Below are 19,316 nucleotides of genomic sequence, written 5' to 3'. Positions count from 1 at the left end.
TAAACCGTTCCTTAAAAGTAAAAAGGGCGTCTGCCTCATGGGCTAAAACTGTTAGTTGGTTCCATAGGAGAGGAGCCTGATAACTAAAAGATCTGCTGTTTATATATTTGGAAAACTTTACAGAAGACCCCTGGATTCAACAGAGGAATATAAAACTATACTTTATATTTTAAAAATGTATCTATTTTTAATGTGTGTTGTTATTTGTGTTCACATTTATAACTTTAAATTAGTTCTTATATTTGTATTTATTGAAGAAATTTTCAATATAGTTATAGTGTATAATGACTAGGTTAGGATCGTTCTGAACTATTTGTTCACACCAATTGAAATTCCAGGGTTGTGGCATTTACAAAAATGAGACTATAAATCAAGCAGATCTGTTAGGGTAATTAATGAACATAATAGCGAGATGGTTATTGGCCTGTACCTTTTCAAGTCAGGGTACTCCAACGTGCTTTCAGTCATTCCTCCCTTAATGTGCTGATGGTTGCAAGCTAGATGTAGCCACAGCTTCTTTGGGGAACACTGACAGAAGCGAAGTTGCTGCACACAGGAGCCACTGGGCACTCTGACCACCATCAGTAGACAATATCGGTGAAGTCTCTCGATTAAGTCTTGGTGAAGTTGAAGATTTTTTTTTCAGGGTGAGTGATAAGCTACACTTTCTTTCCCTTGTTTTGTTTTCTGTGAGGCTGAAAGAAGATCAATATTTTATTCCATCCTTCCTCTGTCCTGAACTCATTATTGGTAAAGTATTGTTTTTTTTTTTTTGTTATGTTTTATTGACTGTTTATGTCCCAGTCTGCCCTGCCTGTTTTAAATGCACTGTGCAATTCCAAACCTACCTGTTTTCTCTTGCAATCGTCAAGTTTATGCTGTATTTTCCCCCAAAGCGGATGTATTTTACTTTATAACTTCCTTTGAGAACCATGAAATTGCCGCTGAATTGCTAAGTAATTCAACTTAAATACCCTTGGGTCTATCTCAGATGGAGCTAGGCAAGCCCCCTTGCAAAAAATTATGTTAGGTGTGTTCATCTCCATTGACTTTCAAGAGCGATAAACGCCACAATGTCGTTTGACAAAATTTTCTATCGTACTTCACTCAAAGTCGGATTCAGCACGTTCAGGGCTTTTGGGGTGTCCTACCATCACTCTGAAGTGAAAACAGTAACTGTAAACAGGAATTATTATAATATTCATTAAAACTTAGATAAAACTGACTACTTTTACAGAGTTTGAGGGGCTTTAGTTCAGAAGTGCCACATCAGATTCAATTCAGTTTATTTATATAGAGTCAATTCACAACACATGTCATCTCAAGACACTTTACAAAGTCAATTCAAAAAGATCATACAGTCAAATTGATTCAAGTTTTCTATCTAAGGAAAACCAGTTGATTGCATCTACTTACTGACTCGAAGGCAATCCCTCACACTAAGCATGCTTGTAGTGACAGTGGAGAGGAAAAACTCAATTTTAACAAGAAGAAACCTCCAGCAGAACCAAGCTCAGTGTGAGGGGCCATCTGCTGAGGCCGACCGGGGTTCAAGGAGACAGAGGCATACATAGAAAAAGAGGATCTTGATAACCTTCGTTGAAAAGTATCTGGGCATATTCTTCTATCAGAAAAAAGAAAATAAAAGATATTAATTAGACTGTTAAAAAAAAAACTGATTAGATAAATGTACATCATAACAAGTAACCAGAAAGGACAACAAAACATTCAACTATTAAAAAATAGAGACTAAGGTAACACCAGCCAAAAATTATCAAAACTAAAATGTATGTAAATGACCGAAACTACCCAGATCTGTGGTTATACCCTATATATGCCTTCTCATGTCTTCTCTATGATGCCAGAACTTAGTTCCTATCAGTTACCAATGCTGTTTTTATGTTCAGGTTCACCATTCAGTTGTTTGCATGTATTTGAAGAGCTATAGGGAGCCTATTCTATGAGAGATTCTAACTGTTGCACCGTTGCAAATATTGAACAAATAACATATGATTTAAGTCAGAAAAACTCAACATTTCATTTTTTACACATTCCATAACTTGTAAATTTATTATTTTAAATAAAAACATCTAAAAATGTTAGTACATAAAAAAACTAACAATGCAGATAATACCCATGAATGTCCAGCAGGGGGCAGTGTATCAGTTCCTCTTCATTAAATCAATTGTGTGTGATTTGCGGCTGCGCACGAAGTAATTTTACTCTCAAACCCGGATGAAACCAACGCCTAACTTGTCGGTAGAAAACGGTAAGCTGAAGAAAATAATAAGATTAAAATGAATTAAGCTATTTATTGGTTAGTACAGTCCGGGATTTGAAATAAAGAGCTAGCAGAAGGACAAAGTATTTGCACAGATAAAGCGTGTGAATATGTTTTTATCAGTAATTGAGTTTGTAAAACTACGCTGTGGTTTAGCCCTACATTGTGTTCATATACATTATATTTATACTTTTGTCACTTTGGATGAGTTATTACCTCTGTGTTGTGTTTTTTTTTTTTATTATACAATGTTCTACTTTTGCGGTTAAGTCAAAAGTAAGATAGTTATAAAGTTGTATTTTTATTTATTCTGTTTTTTAATCACTGTAACCATGGCTTCTGATGGTTATTAACTTCATCTTTTAATTTTTATGTGTTATTGATAATATGATATGTTTAGGCTTCGGTTTATAGCAAGTTTCACATCTTGGAGCTGTGCTCATTTAGCGGAAGTGATTGCAGTATCCGCTTCTAAATGACGCTGAGCTAATAAGCAGTGTTTCTGCTGTCTCCCCCTGCTTTTCAGCATCTTTGGTATGTAACATATGCGGAAGCCGCAGTCTGACATTAAGTGGTATTTGTTGCCACATGCATTAACAAGCCGAGTCAGGCTGATAAGGCTTTTTTTTTCTTCCCTGCCTCTGATGGAGGAAGTATATCTTTCTACTTGAGACAAAACTGATCAAGAAAACAGCTGATTAAAAGACGCGTGAATACTTCTGGAGTCAAAAGCGTTACAAGAAAATGTATTAGGAGTATTACGGTAGAGATGGGTACACTGAAGATGAAGGAAAAAGAAAACCCATCTACCTTTTTTATAGTTTCATGTTTCTGTAGGATTATATTATAGGATTGAGACACTACATTTGAAAAAAAATATATATTTCATTTTATTTATTTTTTACAGTGTGCTCTGTTAATCAGAGGCGTAGCCAGAAATTTTTATAAGGGTGGCTGGGCAATAACTAATGTACACTGAGGGGTGGCTGAAAGCGGATAGGCTCCAGGATCTCATGGTTAATCTACAATTTTCTAACAGGAAAATTAAGGAGCAAAACATCCATATTTTCTAAATTAAGACAAAGTATATTTTCCTGCAGCCTTTTCTAACAATTCGATGCATATATTTGAACATCCTTCATTTCTAGATAAAAGGTATAGTGCATAAAACTTTCAGTTTTGAATTCTGGGGCGTAAATCTTTTCCATTGTTATTACTTACCTACTTGTACCAATAAACATTCAGCATAAAATTGATATTTACAAGCATTAATTTCTGCAAAAATTGATTATTTGATAAGTATAGTTTATTAAAATTGTTATTTGTCTTTGATTTCACTGAAGACTCCCAGATGACTTGCAGAGACACATAATTTTCTCTTTACTCCAAATAACACAATATCTATTCCTGAAAAGAGCATGAATTCTGTACTTATCATCTCTGATGTTAGTATATTGATGTGTATAATTAACCACAAAAAAATAATCTTTCGAATATTCCACTTGAGAGTATTACTGCTGCCACCATCTGTATTAGAGGTGAAAAATTGGTAGGGGTGGCCACGGGATGGCTAGTGATTGGCTAAGGGTGGCCCCCATCTAGTTCCACCCCTGCTGTTAATGCTTAGACATACGCTGACTGGCCTCTTTATTAGGTAGAAATGTTGTCTACATGAACAGAAACTCAATCCATTCAGTCAGTTATAGATGGAAAAGAGGACTTCCTGAAATTTTAAAGTTGTTGAAGCCAGACAGGCTGGACTGAGCCTTTCAACTGCTGAACGGTAAATGGAAAACATTTAATTTCTAGAGAAAAAGTTTGGGGATCATAAAAAAATGCTATCCTCCCTTCTGTACCAGCTGAGCATTGAATATACTCTGCAGCCTACCTTATTTTTGTTTCAGACCTTGTTTACCCCCTTATGACCATAGTATATTCTTTTGATGGATCATCCAGCCAGCTCAGGCTTTAGATGGATTTTACAGTGATCCAATGGCATGAATAATCGGCAGATCTCAGTCTGATGAATCATGTTTGGGATGTGGTGAAAGGGAGGATTAACATATTGAGTTTTTTAACACCTTTTTAAAGCTTTAAGACCTGGACTGGTCCAATCCCATTCTTTGACTACGCACCTAATAATGTATATTTAACAAAGTTCCTGTTCTTAAAAATGTGCGATAGCCATTTGAAATATTTAGTTGTATTAACTAAAACTACAACAACATTTGTCAATAGCATTTTACAGTTTAATAGTAATATCTACTATCAAAAATTACCAAAGTAAAGGCCACTAGAGCCTTTACATGATCTCAAGGCATGGCTGCTAAATGTGATAATGGACCGGCTAATGCATGTATTTCAGTTAATACAAGAAAAAAATGCAAAATTTCTTCAAAAATATTGGGTAGCTGATGTGTAAAAATGTAATATTTTTCGTAAAATCAAGACACACTAGTTAACCTAAATACAGCTGCATTAAATGAGAAAAAAAAACATATGTTGCCCATGTCAACATTTTGTTTTGATGACATTGATTGTTATTAATCTGCATGTCCTTCACTATTATTTCTGTACTCAGAAAGATGCCGCCACTCTTCTTCTTGAGTTTAGTGTCATGATTATGAAAGTCTTAAGTGGTGTAAACCAATCTAACTGGCCAAATCTGGTTTTAGCAAGCAGAATATAAATGCACCTTCCGTATTGCATCCATTCCATTTACACATCAATTTCATTTAATTTGCACCTCAGAATTGTGCAAATTATGAGAATAGTTGCACCATTCTGATGTTTTTTACAGGTTATTGTATTTGATCTTTTAAGTATGTAGATTAGAAATTATAAATGGTTAAATTTTAGTGAAATATGCTAAAAAAAAAAAAAATAGCATGGGTACAGAACTGAGCAGATGTCTGTAAACTTTCTTACTTATTTTGCAAATATGCTCCCAAACAGTTTTAATATAAACAATTTGTATGTAATATCAAAATATGGATTTGTCCTGATAATATTTCAAATCTGGGGTAAAATGGTTAAAAAAAGAGATGAGTGTGAAAAAAGTTTGTTTCCACTTTTTATTTCCTTAAAGATTGGGAGCGTATTGATTGATTGTATCCAGGTGAGGTGTAAGGCTCCACCATATCAGGAAAAAATGTAATGCAATAGTGATATATGGCACTCACTAACATTACAGTTCACTTTGTTCCACAGCTCTGATTATTTGTTTTATCCTTTAAAATGCATCATCACAGCCTTAAAAAGCTAACTGCACTTACAGTTGACCTGCAGAAGTAGGAAAATCCTGAGTTTTTTTTATTGTAATTCTGATACCCTTCTGAAATAACTCAAAATTGGTTCTATGACTTTTAAATTTCTGCACAATCACAGGAAATCATGCAGTGTGCAACAAATGATTATTAGGGATAACAAAATGAAAACTCATCAAATAGCAAGCATATATAAGGAAAATACTATCTAGTTGTTGTCATCTTAGTGACAAGGATTTTTTGCAACAATAATGTAGTTTAAGATTTTTAATGATAAAAAGAAAATTTCCAACTTTTGGCTTTCTGATACTAAATCATTAAACAGGCATAAATTAATCCTACTTAAATAAAGATATAACTTTAATCACACTTTAAGTAGTTCTCCGTGATTTGTATTTTGTACAACCTGTTAATGCAGTAAGAATATATTTCTGACATATTGTTTATGTCTACTTAAGGAAATATTACCACTATTTTTTCTTGTTCTGCGAGATTAATTTGAACATTACTGTTGGAAAACAGATTTTAAAACTCCCATATATTAAGGATAGAGTGTAGGGAGAAATATTTATGTATCAAAAACTTTGCAGGCTCATTTATAACATTGATTAGTCTTTAATCTATTCACATTCAATACTGCGATTTTTAATATTTTTTTTTACAATATATCCAATTTCACAGTTAACAAAGACATTAGTGAGCTTTTTATATTTGTAAATGTATTCACGCTCTAAAATATATTAATAAAACATCCATTCAAAAAGAAATATGCAGGAACTAGTCACTCTATACTGCTTAACTAATCCATTTGGAATAGCAGTAATTATTTAGATACTGGTGAAGTAAAGAGACAAGTGTTAAAAAAACTAACACTTTAATATGAAACTAGCAGCTAAGAGTAAAATGTCAAAGGAAATAAGCGTTCAAAGTGCAGTGACACTGCCTGGGAGCCATGATATCAAAACCAATAGTTTTTTACTTATAATTCTGAGTTTTTACCTTTGCTTATTTTGGGAGGAAAACGTTTGTTGGAGCGAAAAGGAAGTCCCTTTGGCCTGTCAGTTTGCACAGTGAAGTGGCTTAAACAGGCGAGGAGAACGTATTCCTGTGGGTCAGACAGTCTTTCATTTTTTGAGGTTTGTGACCCCTGGTTCCAATAAATCCTCATATCTACGTCTGTCAGGCTAAGGAAACAGTTTTTGATCCTAACACTTCTGGTTCATAAACGACTCAAATTAAGGAAAATCATCTGTTCTCCATAATCCATTTTGTCAAAATGTTTAAAAGTAGTTATTTTCCTGAGGGGTCATGTCTCTACTGCTTGGGGAGAAAAACATGTGAGGAAGAACATGTTAAATTGTTAAAGTGAAATTTGAAAGCTTGTATCTGTAATTATTCACACTCACAGATGGTGGCGTCACAAGTGTACTCTGTTACCATTAGCTGATTAGATAGTAAATTTGCCTTCTGTGTATTTTAAATGTAGATGTAGATATCCGTTAAACATAGATTCCCAAGTTATGTTTCTTATAGGTGATTTATAGATCTCAGAGCTGAACAGCACTACAAATAATTAGTACCAATAATTATAAAATTATACTAAGTGGATTTACGGAGGAAGACTTGTTTTTTAAAGGTTAAGAACCACTTATTGAAATAAACCCAATGAAGAAACCCACAAATTACCCAGTTAATTTTAGAGGATCTGTCTGTAGTTGTTAATGTGCCCCCTGGTGTATTGAGGGTGTATGACCACATGAAGGCTATTATTAGCCTTATTAAAAAACAGAGCTAATTGTGCTGTCTTTGTTAGATTTTTCTTTCTTTTTTTTGTTTGCTGATGCTTTTCTGTGTTTCATTACAGATGCAGACTATAAAATGTGTAGTTGTTGGAGACGGTGCAGTTGGAAAAACCTGCTTACTTATCTCCTACACAACGAACAAGTTTCCCTCAGAATATGTGCCCACAGTAAGACGTTTTAACAATGACTCATCGTCTAAACTCACAGATTTAGAACCACTATTTCTGTATATTTCTTCCTAGCTTATACTCATTAACTCTGTGCACGGCAATGTATTTACTCAACCCAATCCCCTTTTTATTCTTTAAGGTTTTTGACAATTATGCAGTCACAGTGATGATCGGAGGAGAGCCCTACACACTGGGCCTCTTTGACACAGCAGGTAATCATCTTAGGAAAGTTCTCATTCTGCAGAACTCCGCTGACTCAAACTAAAAGGACGTTTTGCTTGTTGCGTTTGATTCTCTCAGGTCAGGAGGATTACGACAGGCTGCGTCCTCTCAGCTACCCACAAACAGATGTTTTCCTCGTATGTTTCTCTGTCGTCTCCCCGTCATCTTTTGAAAACGTCAAAGAGAAGGTTGGTGTTTGTTTTTTTTTTATAGTTATCTGAAAAGCTTTCAGTTAAACTCATTATACAACTAAGAAAACAGAAAGACATAATAGTAGATATTAAGAGTAAGAAAAAGCTTTAATCCTTTGAGAAATATTTGCTAATTATTGATGTGACGTGTTGTAAAAAAAAAACACTAACTGGTGTTGCGGTCATGTTTAATTACAAAAAAACTGACCCGAACAGCTCCTAAAATGTGTAGCCTGCATGGTTTTAGTTACTGCATGGCATCAGAGGGTTACTTTATGTATTTTCTTTCTTCAAACTAGATTTTTTTAATAGATGCTTCTTTTGACTCTCAAACTGTGCAGAAAGATCTCTGTTATCGTGCTGTTGAAATAAATTGATCTATATTTTTGTATCTAATGAACCTGTTTCAAATATGTGTTTCCTGGAAGCATTAAGAACCCTTCAGTTGGTCCATAAATTCTCAGAGATGCAAAAAAACAACGTTTACCCGCTAAACCACAGGACTAATTCTGAAACGGCCTGTGTTAGAATTGTTTAACTGATGGATGTAACGGAAATTTACATTTTCTCTTTGTTTTCTATCCTTGTTCACAAGTTAACAAGCCATCATTACAGGACACCAGTCGGTAGGGGGTGTCTCTTTAATCACTGTACATTTATAATACTTTACACACCCCTGTTAGCATCCCAGGCTTTTGTGAAAAAGAAAATAAGACCAAGACCATTTCAGATTTTTTTTAACCCTTATTATGACCTGTAATATTCATTACCTAATTGAAAAACCAAGCCTGATCTTTTTTTGCTGTCAAAAAATAAATTAAAGTGGTTGCATAAGTGTGCACATCCTCAAGGTAATGTAATGCAATACAGTGAAAAACAGACATTAGCATTAAGTTACAATCTGGAGTATTTTTAAAAGCTGTATATGTGTTCATGAGTATATACTATCTTTAATGATTAAATCTAAAACATTCTTTTATAGTATCTGTCTTCCAGCAGATTATGGCTTTACTTTACAATATTTAGCTTCGCTTTTTTTGCAAAAGTTCTTCCAAATCTACCAGATGCATATTGCAGATGTGAAGGCATTTCTTGTGTCTGGCTTGTTTATTCCAAAACCGGAAAACAGGAAAGAAGTTGTGAAGATCCAAAAGCTTTTATCTTTCTCTCAATTAAATCTTTTTTTTGTTACTCAAAAGGGTTTCTTTTGCTCAACAGTATATTTAAGATGGAGCTACATCATGTCTTCAGTCAGAGTTGCCATCACTATTTCGATATGTGCATAACTGCGACTGCTTGATTGTACTATTTGGTAGGGTTTAACATTTCAAGTGTCAACTATTGATAGTGGGCTCTAAGTGGATCAAATCGCCACATTTGCTGCATATCTTTAGTGAGTGAAAAGCTAAAGCTAGCAGACAACAGGGCCTCTGCGTACTGATAAATAGGAGCTGTTGGACATTTTTTTGACATCCTACAGCCTTGATTTAAGCATGCAGTTCAGTCTGTGTTTTACCCTATTATTGCTTATTTTAATGTACGTGTGTGTGGGTTCCCCCTTGCCTGTCACTTTGCAGGCGATTCACTTATTATTTCTTACTTATTATTTCCCTAACGTTAATACTTAAAAAAAAAAGAACTAATAATTACAGATTATTCCTAATACTTGTGCAGAGTTTTGTATTTTAATAATCCACAAAAAAAACATATATATATATATATATATATATATATATATATATATATATATATATATATATATATATATATATATATATATATATATAAAGAAATCCAATCTCGATGTCTTTGTTTCTTTTTGTTCTCAGTGGGTTCCTGAGATTTCTCACCACTGTCCAAGTACACCTTTCCTGTTAGTGGGCACACAAGTAGACCTCAGGGATGACAGCAACACTGTTGAGAAGCTGGCTAAGAACAAACAGCGCCCCCTGAGCACCGAGAGCGGGGAGAAGCTGGCACGAGAGCTCAGGGCCGTCAAATACGTGGAGTGCTCTGCGCTCACACAGGTACTGCAGAAAAATGTTCACCATGTTATTAATATTTCAGCCACATCTTTGTTCATTTAATCTGATTTCCTCTTTCTGGTGAAAACAGCGAGGACTGAAGAACGTGTTTGATGAAGCCATACTCGCAGCTCTGGAACCTCCTGAGATCAAAACTAAGAGGAAATGTGTTCTCCTATAAGAGAATACCAACAATGAGAGATACTTGTGATGTACGAAATCACAGGGAATATTCAAGAGCAACGTTGATGGTTATTTGGGAGAAAGAAAATAAGGACAAACCAAACGGGGTGGGAAGAATAGATTTCCTTTCTACCGCTCGCTCTCTGATTGTATCTCCTGAGTTAACCTTAAACGTGGCCTCCAACATGCAATATTTGTCCTTCACTGAAAGCTTTTAGAAACTACTGTATTCTGTCTATTCAGGTGTCCCCTCTCCTTTTCCCTTGATGCTTACTGTAATTATTCCATGCTGTGTTCTATTTGTTTAAGGAAATATTCGTTTTTGAAGAGCCCTTTGTTCTCATTGTGTTTTAAGTAGGGAAAAAGAAAAAGAACAGAATGGTAAGACGTTTAAAGGGAGAACTGAAATATTCAGTGGTACTTTTTTGTTTTTTATCTACCTTTATTGGTTTAACTGATAAAAACCAAAATAATTTACCATCTATTCAAACATCTCTGTGTACTTTCTTCAAAGCTAAATGCATTTTCAACTGGATTTACTTATTTTTTTGTTTTTTTTTTCAATATCCATTGAATGAGCTGTTCCATGAAATCTTTTAGCCTTTTTGATTGTAAACTTGAATTTATTTTTTCCTAATTGATTTTTTTTCAATTGCTAGATGACCAATGATGATTGATTTGAGTAAAAAACAAGAATTGAGATGTAATATTTTTGATAAAATTTAAACTTGATATAAGAGGATGAAGTTTTTTTAGAAATGTTCTGGGTGTAATTAATCAGAGGATATTTTTAATAAAATCCTTTTTTATCAAAAGTTAAAAAAATGAGCTGTGTGTGGGTTGTGGAATTATTGTTTAAATACAGTATAGAGCCCAGAGCTAAGTTGTCTCATGGTTGGTTTTTAGGCACGAATGTCATGATTTATATTGGGATTTTATCAGTAGACCAAAACAAAAATGGCACATTGTTTTGAAGGAGAATTTAGAAAATTTGAAATGTGTGGCACATGATTGCCTCCGCCCTTATCTGAGTCAGCAATATATAAAGACGCCTGGTGTATTCATAGCTTCAGGTCTTTTAGGGTATGCCCCCAGCAGCCTTGCACATCTAGACAAATTTTTTGATCATTCTGTACAGAATATCTTAAGCTCTATTGGTTTTTGAGGATGTCAATTCTGGAGACCAGTGTTTTAAGTCCTACCAGGGGTTCTTCATTTGATTTTAGATATGAAATTCAACCATGCAAACTCTAGCACATGAATGTTCTCTATACCATTCTATTGTAGCTCTGAATGAATGTTAAGGGTAGCTGCCCTAAAGCAGGGGTCTCCAATCCTCGTCCTCAAGATCTAATGTCTTGCAGATTTGAAGTGTATCTTTTCTTCACCACATCTAATTCATATACCTCTTCAGAATGAAGTTGAAGTTTGGCAAAGGCCTGGATGGTAGATCTCGAGGACCAGGGTTGGAGACGCCTGACGTTAAATGTTCTGAGCCTCTGGTAGGTTATCTTTCAGCATCATCCTGCCATGTTCGGTGCCATTAAAACAGGTTTATCTAAAGTAGCAGACAGGTGGATCAAAGTCAAGTCAAAGTCAAAAGTCAAAGTCAGGATGTGCTGTCTAAATGTATAAATTACAGATAAATACATTGTAGATAATCATCAAGGGAAAAAATAGAGATTCAAATAGTTATGAATATAACATTTCTTTTGAAAACCTCCTGTCCCCTTATACATGCATCCTTCCTTTGATGGTGCTGTAATCTTTGGTTAACATGACGGTTTTTATTTTTGGATCGGTTCTTAGGTCATAGTCAGTGCAGCGTGAATGACCGTTGTATTGCTGATGGTAAAGCCGCAATATTGCAAATAACTTGTCTTAAGAAAACATGTTACATTAAAATTTTAATTATAGGAGGTTTACAAATGTGAGCTAAATAGCTGCTTATCTTTGGATGAATTCCAACCATATATTGCAAGTTTTAATACCATAGGTGAAGTTAAAGAGTGTTTTGAGGCGAGGAAAGGGTCAAACTTAGCTGTGCTGTTTTAGATGTCAGTTGTGTTTCAACTTTGCTTGAAAATAGTGTGGTTCTTATTTTAAAACTGGAGAAGTGATCCGAAGAAGGGGGTAAAAAAAGACCAAATACATTCACTATAGCTTAATGTCACAACCACAGAAACAATCAAACAGAAATAGCAAACACGTTTGTGTTTCAGGTAAACTACTGTATTTGTTAGATGTCTTGGACAGATCTGATATGCAGGAGTTTACAGGAGGAATTTACATGATGATGATGTGTAAAACAATACAGATACCAAGATAAGTAAAAGCTCTTCCTGCTGCTTGAGGATGAATGACGGAAAGACCGATACACAGTTGTGTTCAAAATAATCCCAGGGTCTCTGGAAAAGCGAGTAAAACTTGGATTGATTTCACGGCAGCTTTTATTTCATTTAGTGCAAATCTATTGGAGGAAACTCTCCATTTCACTCAGAACAATGTTAGGAGAAATTTATCCAAATAGTTTTCTGTCAACAGAACCGAGGATAGTGGGGGAAAAAGGAATATGAGGCCTTTCTAAAACAGCAGTTTTTTGAAATTTAGAAATAAAATCATGATAACCACAAGTTTGGGGTTTGAGGTTCTCTAACTGACATATATTTAATAAAGACACCATAGTCACCTTATTAAATCCATGTAGAACCTTGGAGTTCTGGTCATCTAGCTTTTTTTTGTGTCACCCTAGATCCCTACACCCATCCACCCCCTTCCTTTTTTAGGACTTGTTCACTCTGATTTCCTTCTATGCTTTGTTATTTTTTAAAGCTAGAAAGGCTGGAAGACTTAGATTTCCTGTGAATCGCTTGGCTAATGCTTGGATGTAAAAAGAAAATGATACTGAGTACTGCTACAAATCCACCAGCTTCCAACAAGAGCAGGTATTCTAGCCTAGAATGATTGGACCTCATAAAACTGCAGCCTTTAGACCTTTAAAAAAAAGTTTTCATCCATTTATAAATTGATGTATCATTTATTGTGGTACACCCTAATTTCTTCATCCCATTTTCTTTTTTTTTAACAATTAGACTTTTTTTTAGGCTTCCATACAATATATAAGAGATAATACTCTTACTAATACCAGAAAGTGTCCATTACTAAAAATTAATCGCTACATGGAGGCGTGAACTATCCTCAGTTTAGCATTGGATGGTTGCCTCCATGAGGTCAGTTAATTTCTAATAAAGGACACCTCAAATAGCATTATCATACTTATACTAGTGTCATTTACAAAAGAAATAAATATTAAAATATTTAGTCTTACTTTAATGTTTTATCTACCATTAAAATCATACGTTTTTCTCAAGATGCTGCGAATGGGGCTTGTGGCGTGTTGCCAAGGTAACGGTTCTGGCCATTACTTTGAACACAACTGCTAAAAAAAATAAATAAAACAGCAAACATAAATACAGAACACATTCAAAGATTTGCTAAGACATGTAAGCGTGACATGCTGTAGTGTTTCTGTTAGTTTCAGTTAATTTCAGCTTCAAAAGCTTTGTCAGGTGAACGTTTAAGTTGTTGCTGTATGTGCATGCACATCTGTGATTTTCTCCTTAACAGTTTTAATTGGAGAATTGTTTTGAAGAAAGATTCAATAATTCTCTTATTTTGTTTTTCTTTTTTTTTTACTGTTGGTTGCTAAAGCTTTCCAATCAGAGGAAGCTAACCAGAAAGTGGATTATTGAAACAAAAAATGTATTTGGGAGGCATTTAATGTCATTTGGAGTGAAAGCTGTTGTATTCTGCTTTGATTTCTACAGTGTCTCTCTGCAGACTTCTTTGAAGTTTTCCATTGCACTCTGTCCAGTCTTGTTTAAGCCATTTCAAACTCTGCAGGTGTGAATGGTCACCGTGTTCTTGCACTGCTGGCAACGGACTGAGCAGCACCAAGAAAACTTGCAGGAGCAGCGCTGCACTACCTCAGCCCGGCCCGCTCTGTACCCAGGGCCGCAGCACACCAGCTCACAACCATCCGGTGCCAACCGGGACGTCCCTGAGGAGGGTTTAAAGTAATGGCAATGTCAGTTTGTAATCATATGTTCGAAAATTCTACAATTTTAACAGTTTTTCTTTTGGGTTTACCGTTACATCTCCTTCCAGCAGTACCAGGGATGCCGTTATCTGGGTCAAGGTGGCAGAAATCTGGAGAGGGTGCTAGATAGACAAGATCTCTGGCAGCGGGGGGTTTGACATAGGGGTCACGGGGGAGCAAAGCTGTCCTGGACCCAATACGTGTTAATCTGACCTAGAAAGATAAAGTTTTAGTGTAATCTTCCTGATATATAGTTAATAAATGAGCTGAAAGCATGTTTTGATACCTCTGTGGCTCCATCAAAGCGTTCCTTGAGCACAGCACCAACACGTCGGAATGGGGGCATGACCTTCCAACAGGTTTTTAACTCACAGGAGCCAGAGACACCATGACATTTACACTCTACTTGCATGTTGTGAAGAATAGCCTATGGATGGCATATAGGAAAAGATAAGTTTAACCTAAAGGTCCAATCAGTTACAAAAAACCAAGTAAAATGAAGGTTACCAGTACAAACCTTTCGACCAGCCTCGTTGTTGTGAAGGTTCATGAGTGGGCGCCCTGCTGACAGCCCTTTGGCACGCTCAGGTTCATCCACAAAGGTTTGAGAGAAAGCCACACCATAGGACAGGTTGTCACTGCACCCTGACCACTGGAAGCCTGGAAGGTAAAAGATCCTAAATTATAAGCTTGGCAGCCTTAAAAGTTTCATTTTAAGTTTTAGAAACAAATCATGATAAATTAGAAAACCAATCTTTTTGAAAGATGCAGCAAACCCTATTACAGGTCAGGTGTATTCTGCATTGTGAAATACTCACATCCCTTTATGTTCTTTATGTCAGTGAATGGATGTATACTTTTATGTGACTTGCACTTAGACTACATTTAAAGAAAATAATGCATAGTTATATGCAAATTTTAGATATTAAAGTCAAAAAATATGATGCACTGGATTTTGCAAAAAACATTTGATCAATATTGTGATTTATTTAGATTTTTTCTTTGCTTTAACCATAAAACATGTAAATGTTTCACTCCAAGATTTAAATGTTTTATGTCGGTAAACGTTTTCTTGTCCAGAGTCTGTTGTCGCAATAGCTAGCTGAAACTCTCTTTGTCCTTCTGTGAGGCGGCACACCCTCTTAAAGCATATTACTCAAAGACTTGAAGTTAGAAAGTCAGTATCTTTTTCTTATTAAATGTTATGTGACCAAAACTGAATACCTCTGATTTAAAAATTGTGTTTCGTTAAGCTGCAGTTATATTGCAAATGCAATTAATTGCCCAGTCCTACTTTTCTGTTGTAGCTCTGCAGTATGTTTAAGGTTGCCGAAAGGTGAACATCCTCTGAAATCTTTAGCACTCTGCAGCCACTAATAGTATTTCATAAAGGATTGTCCAACATTTCGCTCCATAGTCTACATCTTCACAACAACTCCTACCAGCTTCCTGAAGACAACCATACCCATAGAAGCATGATGCTGCCACCACCATGGTTTAAAATTTTTTTTTGACATTTCCTTCTTATTTTTATTTCCTATAAGGCCGGATTATTGTACACAAAACAATATAAAGTAACGACAACCTGCCCTGAAATGCACTATGTGACTCAAATTGGAGATTATTAGCAATGGAGATCAAGCTCACCTTCAGGGCTGACGCCTCTGACCTTCCTGTCGCAGCCACACCTCTCCAGCTCCCCACGGGTGCAGGCTCTTGTCACAGCCAATGCTACAGCTGCTGAAGATAGAGCATGCACAAAGGCCGCCTCACGAGTACCTGGATCCACAACAGTTGCACAAAAAAATAAATGTTTTAAACTTAGTAAGCCTGTGTTTCGGTATCATCTTTAGGGTATGCACCTTGGTTCATGACTCTTCCAAATACATTAATCCCACGTGGGGTGGTGGAGCAGTTCCATCGGCGATTCCTGAACTGATGTTGACACTGGGTGACAAAGTGTGTTTTCTGTCAGGTTCATCTGCTTTAAGCCGACTGATACATATTGTGAAGCCTATATACTCCCTTGTATTACCTCTTCTATAACCATTTCTGCTGCTTTGCGTACGGACTCCATAACCTCCCCTCGCGCCCTGCACACCCCCACCTGTCCCGGGGTCAGCCCCCTCAGCCGTGCACATGGAGCAGCACCAGACACGGCCCTGGAGCTAGGCAGCCTTGCCAGGGAGCTGTAATGCAAAGGTGGTGAATGTCACTTTGTAATTCAAGACTGAGTTGCAAACACGGGGAAGATGCATATTCAAAAAGAAGATGAGGGTTTAAATGAGTGTGATACACAAAATAGTGAGGAGGTAATCAGAGTGGACAAAGATGACTGCAGAGAGAGAGAAAAGAGGAAAGGTCACAAACAGAGAGAGACAAAGGAAAAAGAGGGAAGCTCCTGAAAGAGATTTAGAGACATGTCACCATCTTTTAAAAGTTATAGCATGACAAACAAACTCTTTCTTTTTCTTTCTCCCAGTGCACGCTAAACTTACAGCCAGTTGGTTGCCATGGTGGTGTGGGTGGTGCATAGCAGCAGCAGCAGGAGGAGTGGTGGAGTGAGAATGACAGGTGAGACAGTTGGCATCAGACTGTCTGTCTGTCAGTCTGTCTCTGTGCGTCAGGCTGGGTCCTTGGACAGAACTCTGTCCACCTCCACCGTGGAATTTCTCTGTCGTAGCTGTGTGCAAATTGGTTTGTGGAAGAAATGGTTTATGCTTTGGTCCCGAGTCAGAGGATGATCCCTGCATATCTGTTAATAAGGATAATAGATTTGGTTATTTTATTACTTAAGTCAACTAAATTAAGGGATTATTGATTATTATTTATGCATCTATTACTTTCGTGTTGCTAGGTAGCAAGCATGGTATGCTGCTACACTTCCATATTAGATAAATAAATAATATGAACACTCAGAGTAAAAATGCAGTGAAATTTTACTTTCTCGCATACTCTGCTGTTACAACACACATATATATATATATATATATATATATATATATATTTTTTTTTTGTTTTTGTTTTTTTTTTTAATCAGAGAAAATTTCTTTCTGAAGAAGGCAACAATATGAAAAGTTTAAGTGTGTTAAACGCTAAATTACTTATGTCAAAAAGAAACTGACTCCCATTTTCTCATATAAATAAACAACTAAAGCATGAAAACCCAGAAAAATTTGCTTACAAAGAATGTTATTTTAAAAAGGATATTGCCTAAAAAGAATGAATAAATAATCAGTATCAATGGATACCTTTAAATTAATTATAACTGAGGAATAATGTGATATATAGATATAAATGTAAGAATTCCTAAAAATATTCTAAATGATATACAATTTCTGCAACCTAAACTTTTACAGAAAGAGATCTAGTCAAAAAACAAAAACACGGATATAGATATAGAAAATAAATGTATAAATTAAAATAGTTACATTTTGGTAAAAATACTGTGAATAACACAGAACATAAATAGGATTTTATATAAACCTTTGTTAAGGAAGCTGGCATAATCAAAAATGAAGATAATGTTCATCCAAAGTTTATTTTGAGATTTCTAAAATGTGCTTACTTACAAGGTTTTTCCAGAAACGGCAAACTCATCCATTGAAAACACAAAATATGTCCATGTCCCAGATTAAGTTTTAAGATTTATTTTTTTTAATGCACCACCAATAAGGTAAAAAAAGACTTATGTCCACAGGTTTGTTGAAGAGTAAAGGCAGATGTTTCTTCTCAAATTGTTAAAACGATGAAAAATGCTTTTCATGTGGTTTGTTTCCTATGTTGTCCTCTGCAAATAAATGTGTCCATGGTTAGTTGAGACGGCAGTGATGTGTGAGAGCAAAGGAGATGGGAGTGATTGGTTATAAAGGAGAAAGACATTAAGGGTGGGAGAGGGAGGGCGGCGTGATCCGGGGTGTGGACTGATGCTGACGCACAGAGGAGGGGGCAAATTTTGAAAAGGATCATAATTATAAAAGTAAAGTAAAGATTTCTACTTGCATGTCATTAGACACTGAATTAGGCTCTAATTTTATAGTAAAATAACTAAATCCAACCAAAGCAGGATTACTTACCAAATCATGCATGAATTTGTTATCAGAGTTTCTGATCCACAGATATATTTACTGACCTGTTTGAGTTTTAATAATAGTTTCTCACAAAATCCACTGATCAGTATTTTGTTGATTTCATACAGTATATATCGCCATGTGAGAACATGTCTTACCTAATGTTTAATTTTCCCAAAGTTTGTTGCTCATTTTACGAGTCCCCCCCCTTCCTCTATGCCCCCCTCCACATTTGCCCCCTGGTTCCTCTTCTCTCCCACTCCCCATATTGTCTTAGAAGAAGGGGTGACATTTAGACAAGGGGAAGAAAACAGTGCCGACAAATATTGGAACTAAGGCAAATAAATCACAAGATAGTAAGGAGCGACAGCGTAAGGAGAGGGCAGATAGTCACAGTGGGAGTGGAGAAAGTGATAAAAATAAAGTGAGTTTGTCGCTAATATGTTTGAGCATAAAACATCTTGGTGGAATAATAATTTTCATTTGTCTCTTATCCTATAACACAACATGTTAGTAGCTTTTTATTTTTGCAAACATGTAAAGCTCAGTAGTCATTATAGCTGTGCTTGCTTAAAATTTATGCAGTCGTTTCCCTTCCGTCTGCCTCGGCCTGTTTGTACAGACTGGGGTGTTCATAAATAAGGAGGTAATAAAACAGATGCTTCTGATGACAGAATAATTCTCACAGGATGTTGTTTATATCGCTGGGATTTAGAAGTTTCTCTGCTTCTGTTTGAAAAAGAAAATCCAGTTTTATGGCATTTTATGACATTATAAGGCTTTTTAATACCTTTTTTTAACAATAGCTTTAAATTTTTATATTCTGTTTTTTTCTGTTGTGTTCAACAACAAATAGCCACAGAAATCAGTTGCAGAAATTCAGATTTATTATGTTTTTGCTTTATTTGTCAAATTCAAATATGTAGTTTAGGTAATAAGGTACACTGTAAAAAAATGAAATCTAAATCAGTATTTCTTTCTTAAAATCACCGTTTTATTTCTTGAATT

The 19,316-nt window shown here is 35.6% G+C and overlaps 2 protein-coding genes across 2 annotated transcripts; one reads left to right on the top strand and one right to left on the bottom strand.

Annotated features, from left to right (window-relative positions):
* The first annotated feature begins 2,194 nt into the window (after window positions 1-2,194).
* LOC107082256 (cell division control protein 42 homolog) lies at window positions 2,195-10,498 on the top strand. Its single transcript, XM_015370839.1, has 6 exons — window positions 2,195-2,269; window positions 7,412-7,516; window positions 7,659-7,731; window positions 7,820-7,929; window positions 9,762-9,959; window positions 10,048-10,498. Exons 2-6 carry the CDS (start codon window positions 7,412-7,414, stop codon window positions 10,135-10,137), a joined length of 576 nt encoding a protein of 191 aa, XP_015226325.1. The 5' UTR covers window positions 2,195-2,269; the 3' UTR covers window positions 10,138-10,498.
* A 3,401-nt stretch (window positions 10,499-13,899) lies between these two features.
* Window positions 13,900-18,010, bottom strand: LOC107082204 (protein Wnt-4-like). The gene is made up of 9 exons (XM_015370748.1): window positions 17,811-18,010; window positions 16,737-16,993; window positions 16,274-16,427; window positions 16,101-16,185; window positions 15,886-16,017; window positions 14,756-14,898; window positions 14,525-14,665; window positions 14,289-14,451; window positions 13,900-14,199 (listed from the first exon to the last, which is right to left on the bottom strand). The coding sequence occupies exons 2-9, from the start codon at window positions 16,826-16,828 to the stop codon at window positions 14,030-14,032; spliced, it is 1,080 nt and encodes a 359-aa protein (XP_015226234.1). The 5' UTR covers window positions 16,829-16,993; window positions 17,811-18,010; the 3' UTR covers window positions 13,900-14,029.
* Window positions 18,011-19,316: the final 1,306 nt, after the last annotated feature.

This window comes from Cyprinodon variegatus, unplaced genomic scaffold (genome assembly GCF_000732505.1).
Source record: "Cyprinodon variegatus isolate N-32 unplaced genomic scaffold, C_variegatus-1.0 Scaffold48, whole genome shotgun sequence".
In the NCBI taxonomy this organism is placed as follows: domain Eukaryota; kingdom Metazoa; phylum Chordata; class Actinopteri; order Cyprinodontiformes; family Cyprinodontidae; genus Cyprinodon; species Cyprinodon variegatus.
The sequence above is the reverse complement of the archived record's forward strand: the minus strand, read 5'-3'. Positions and strand labels throughout refer to the sequence as shown.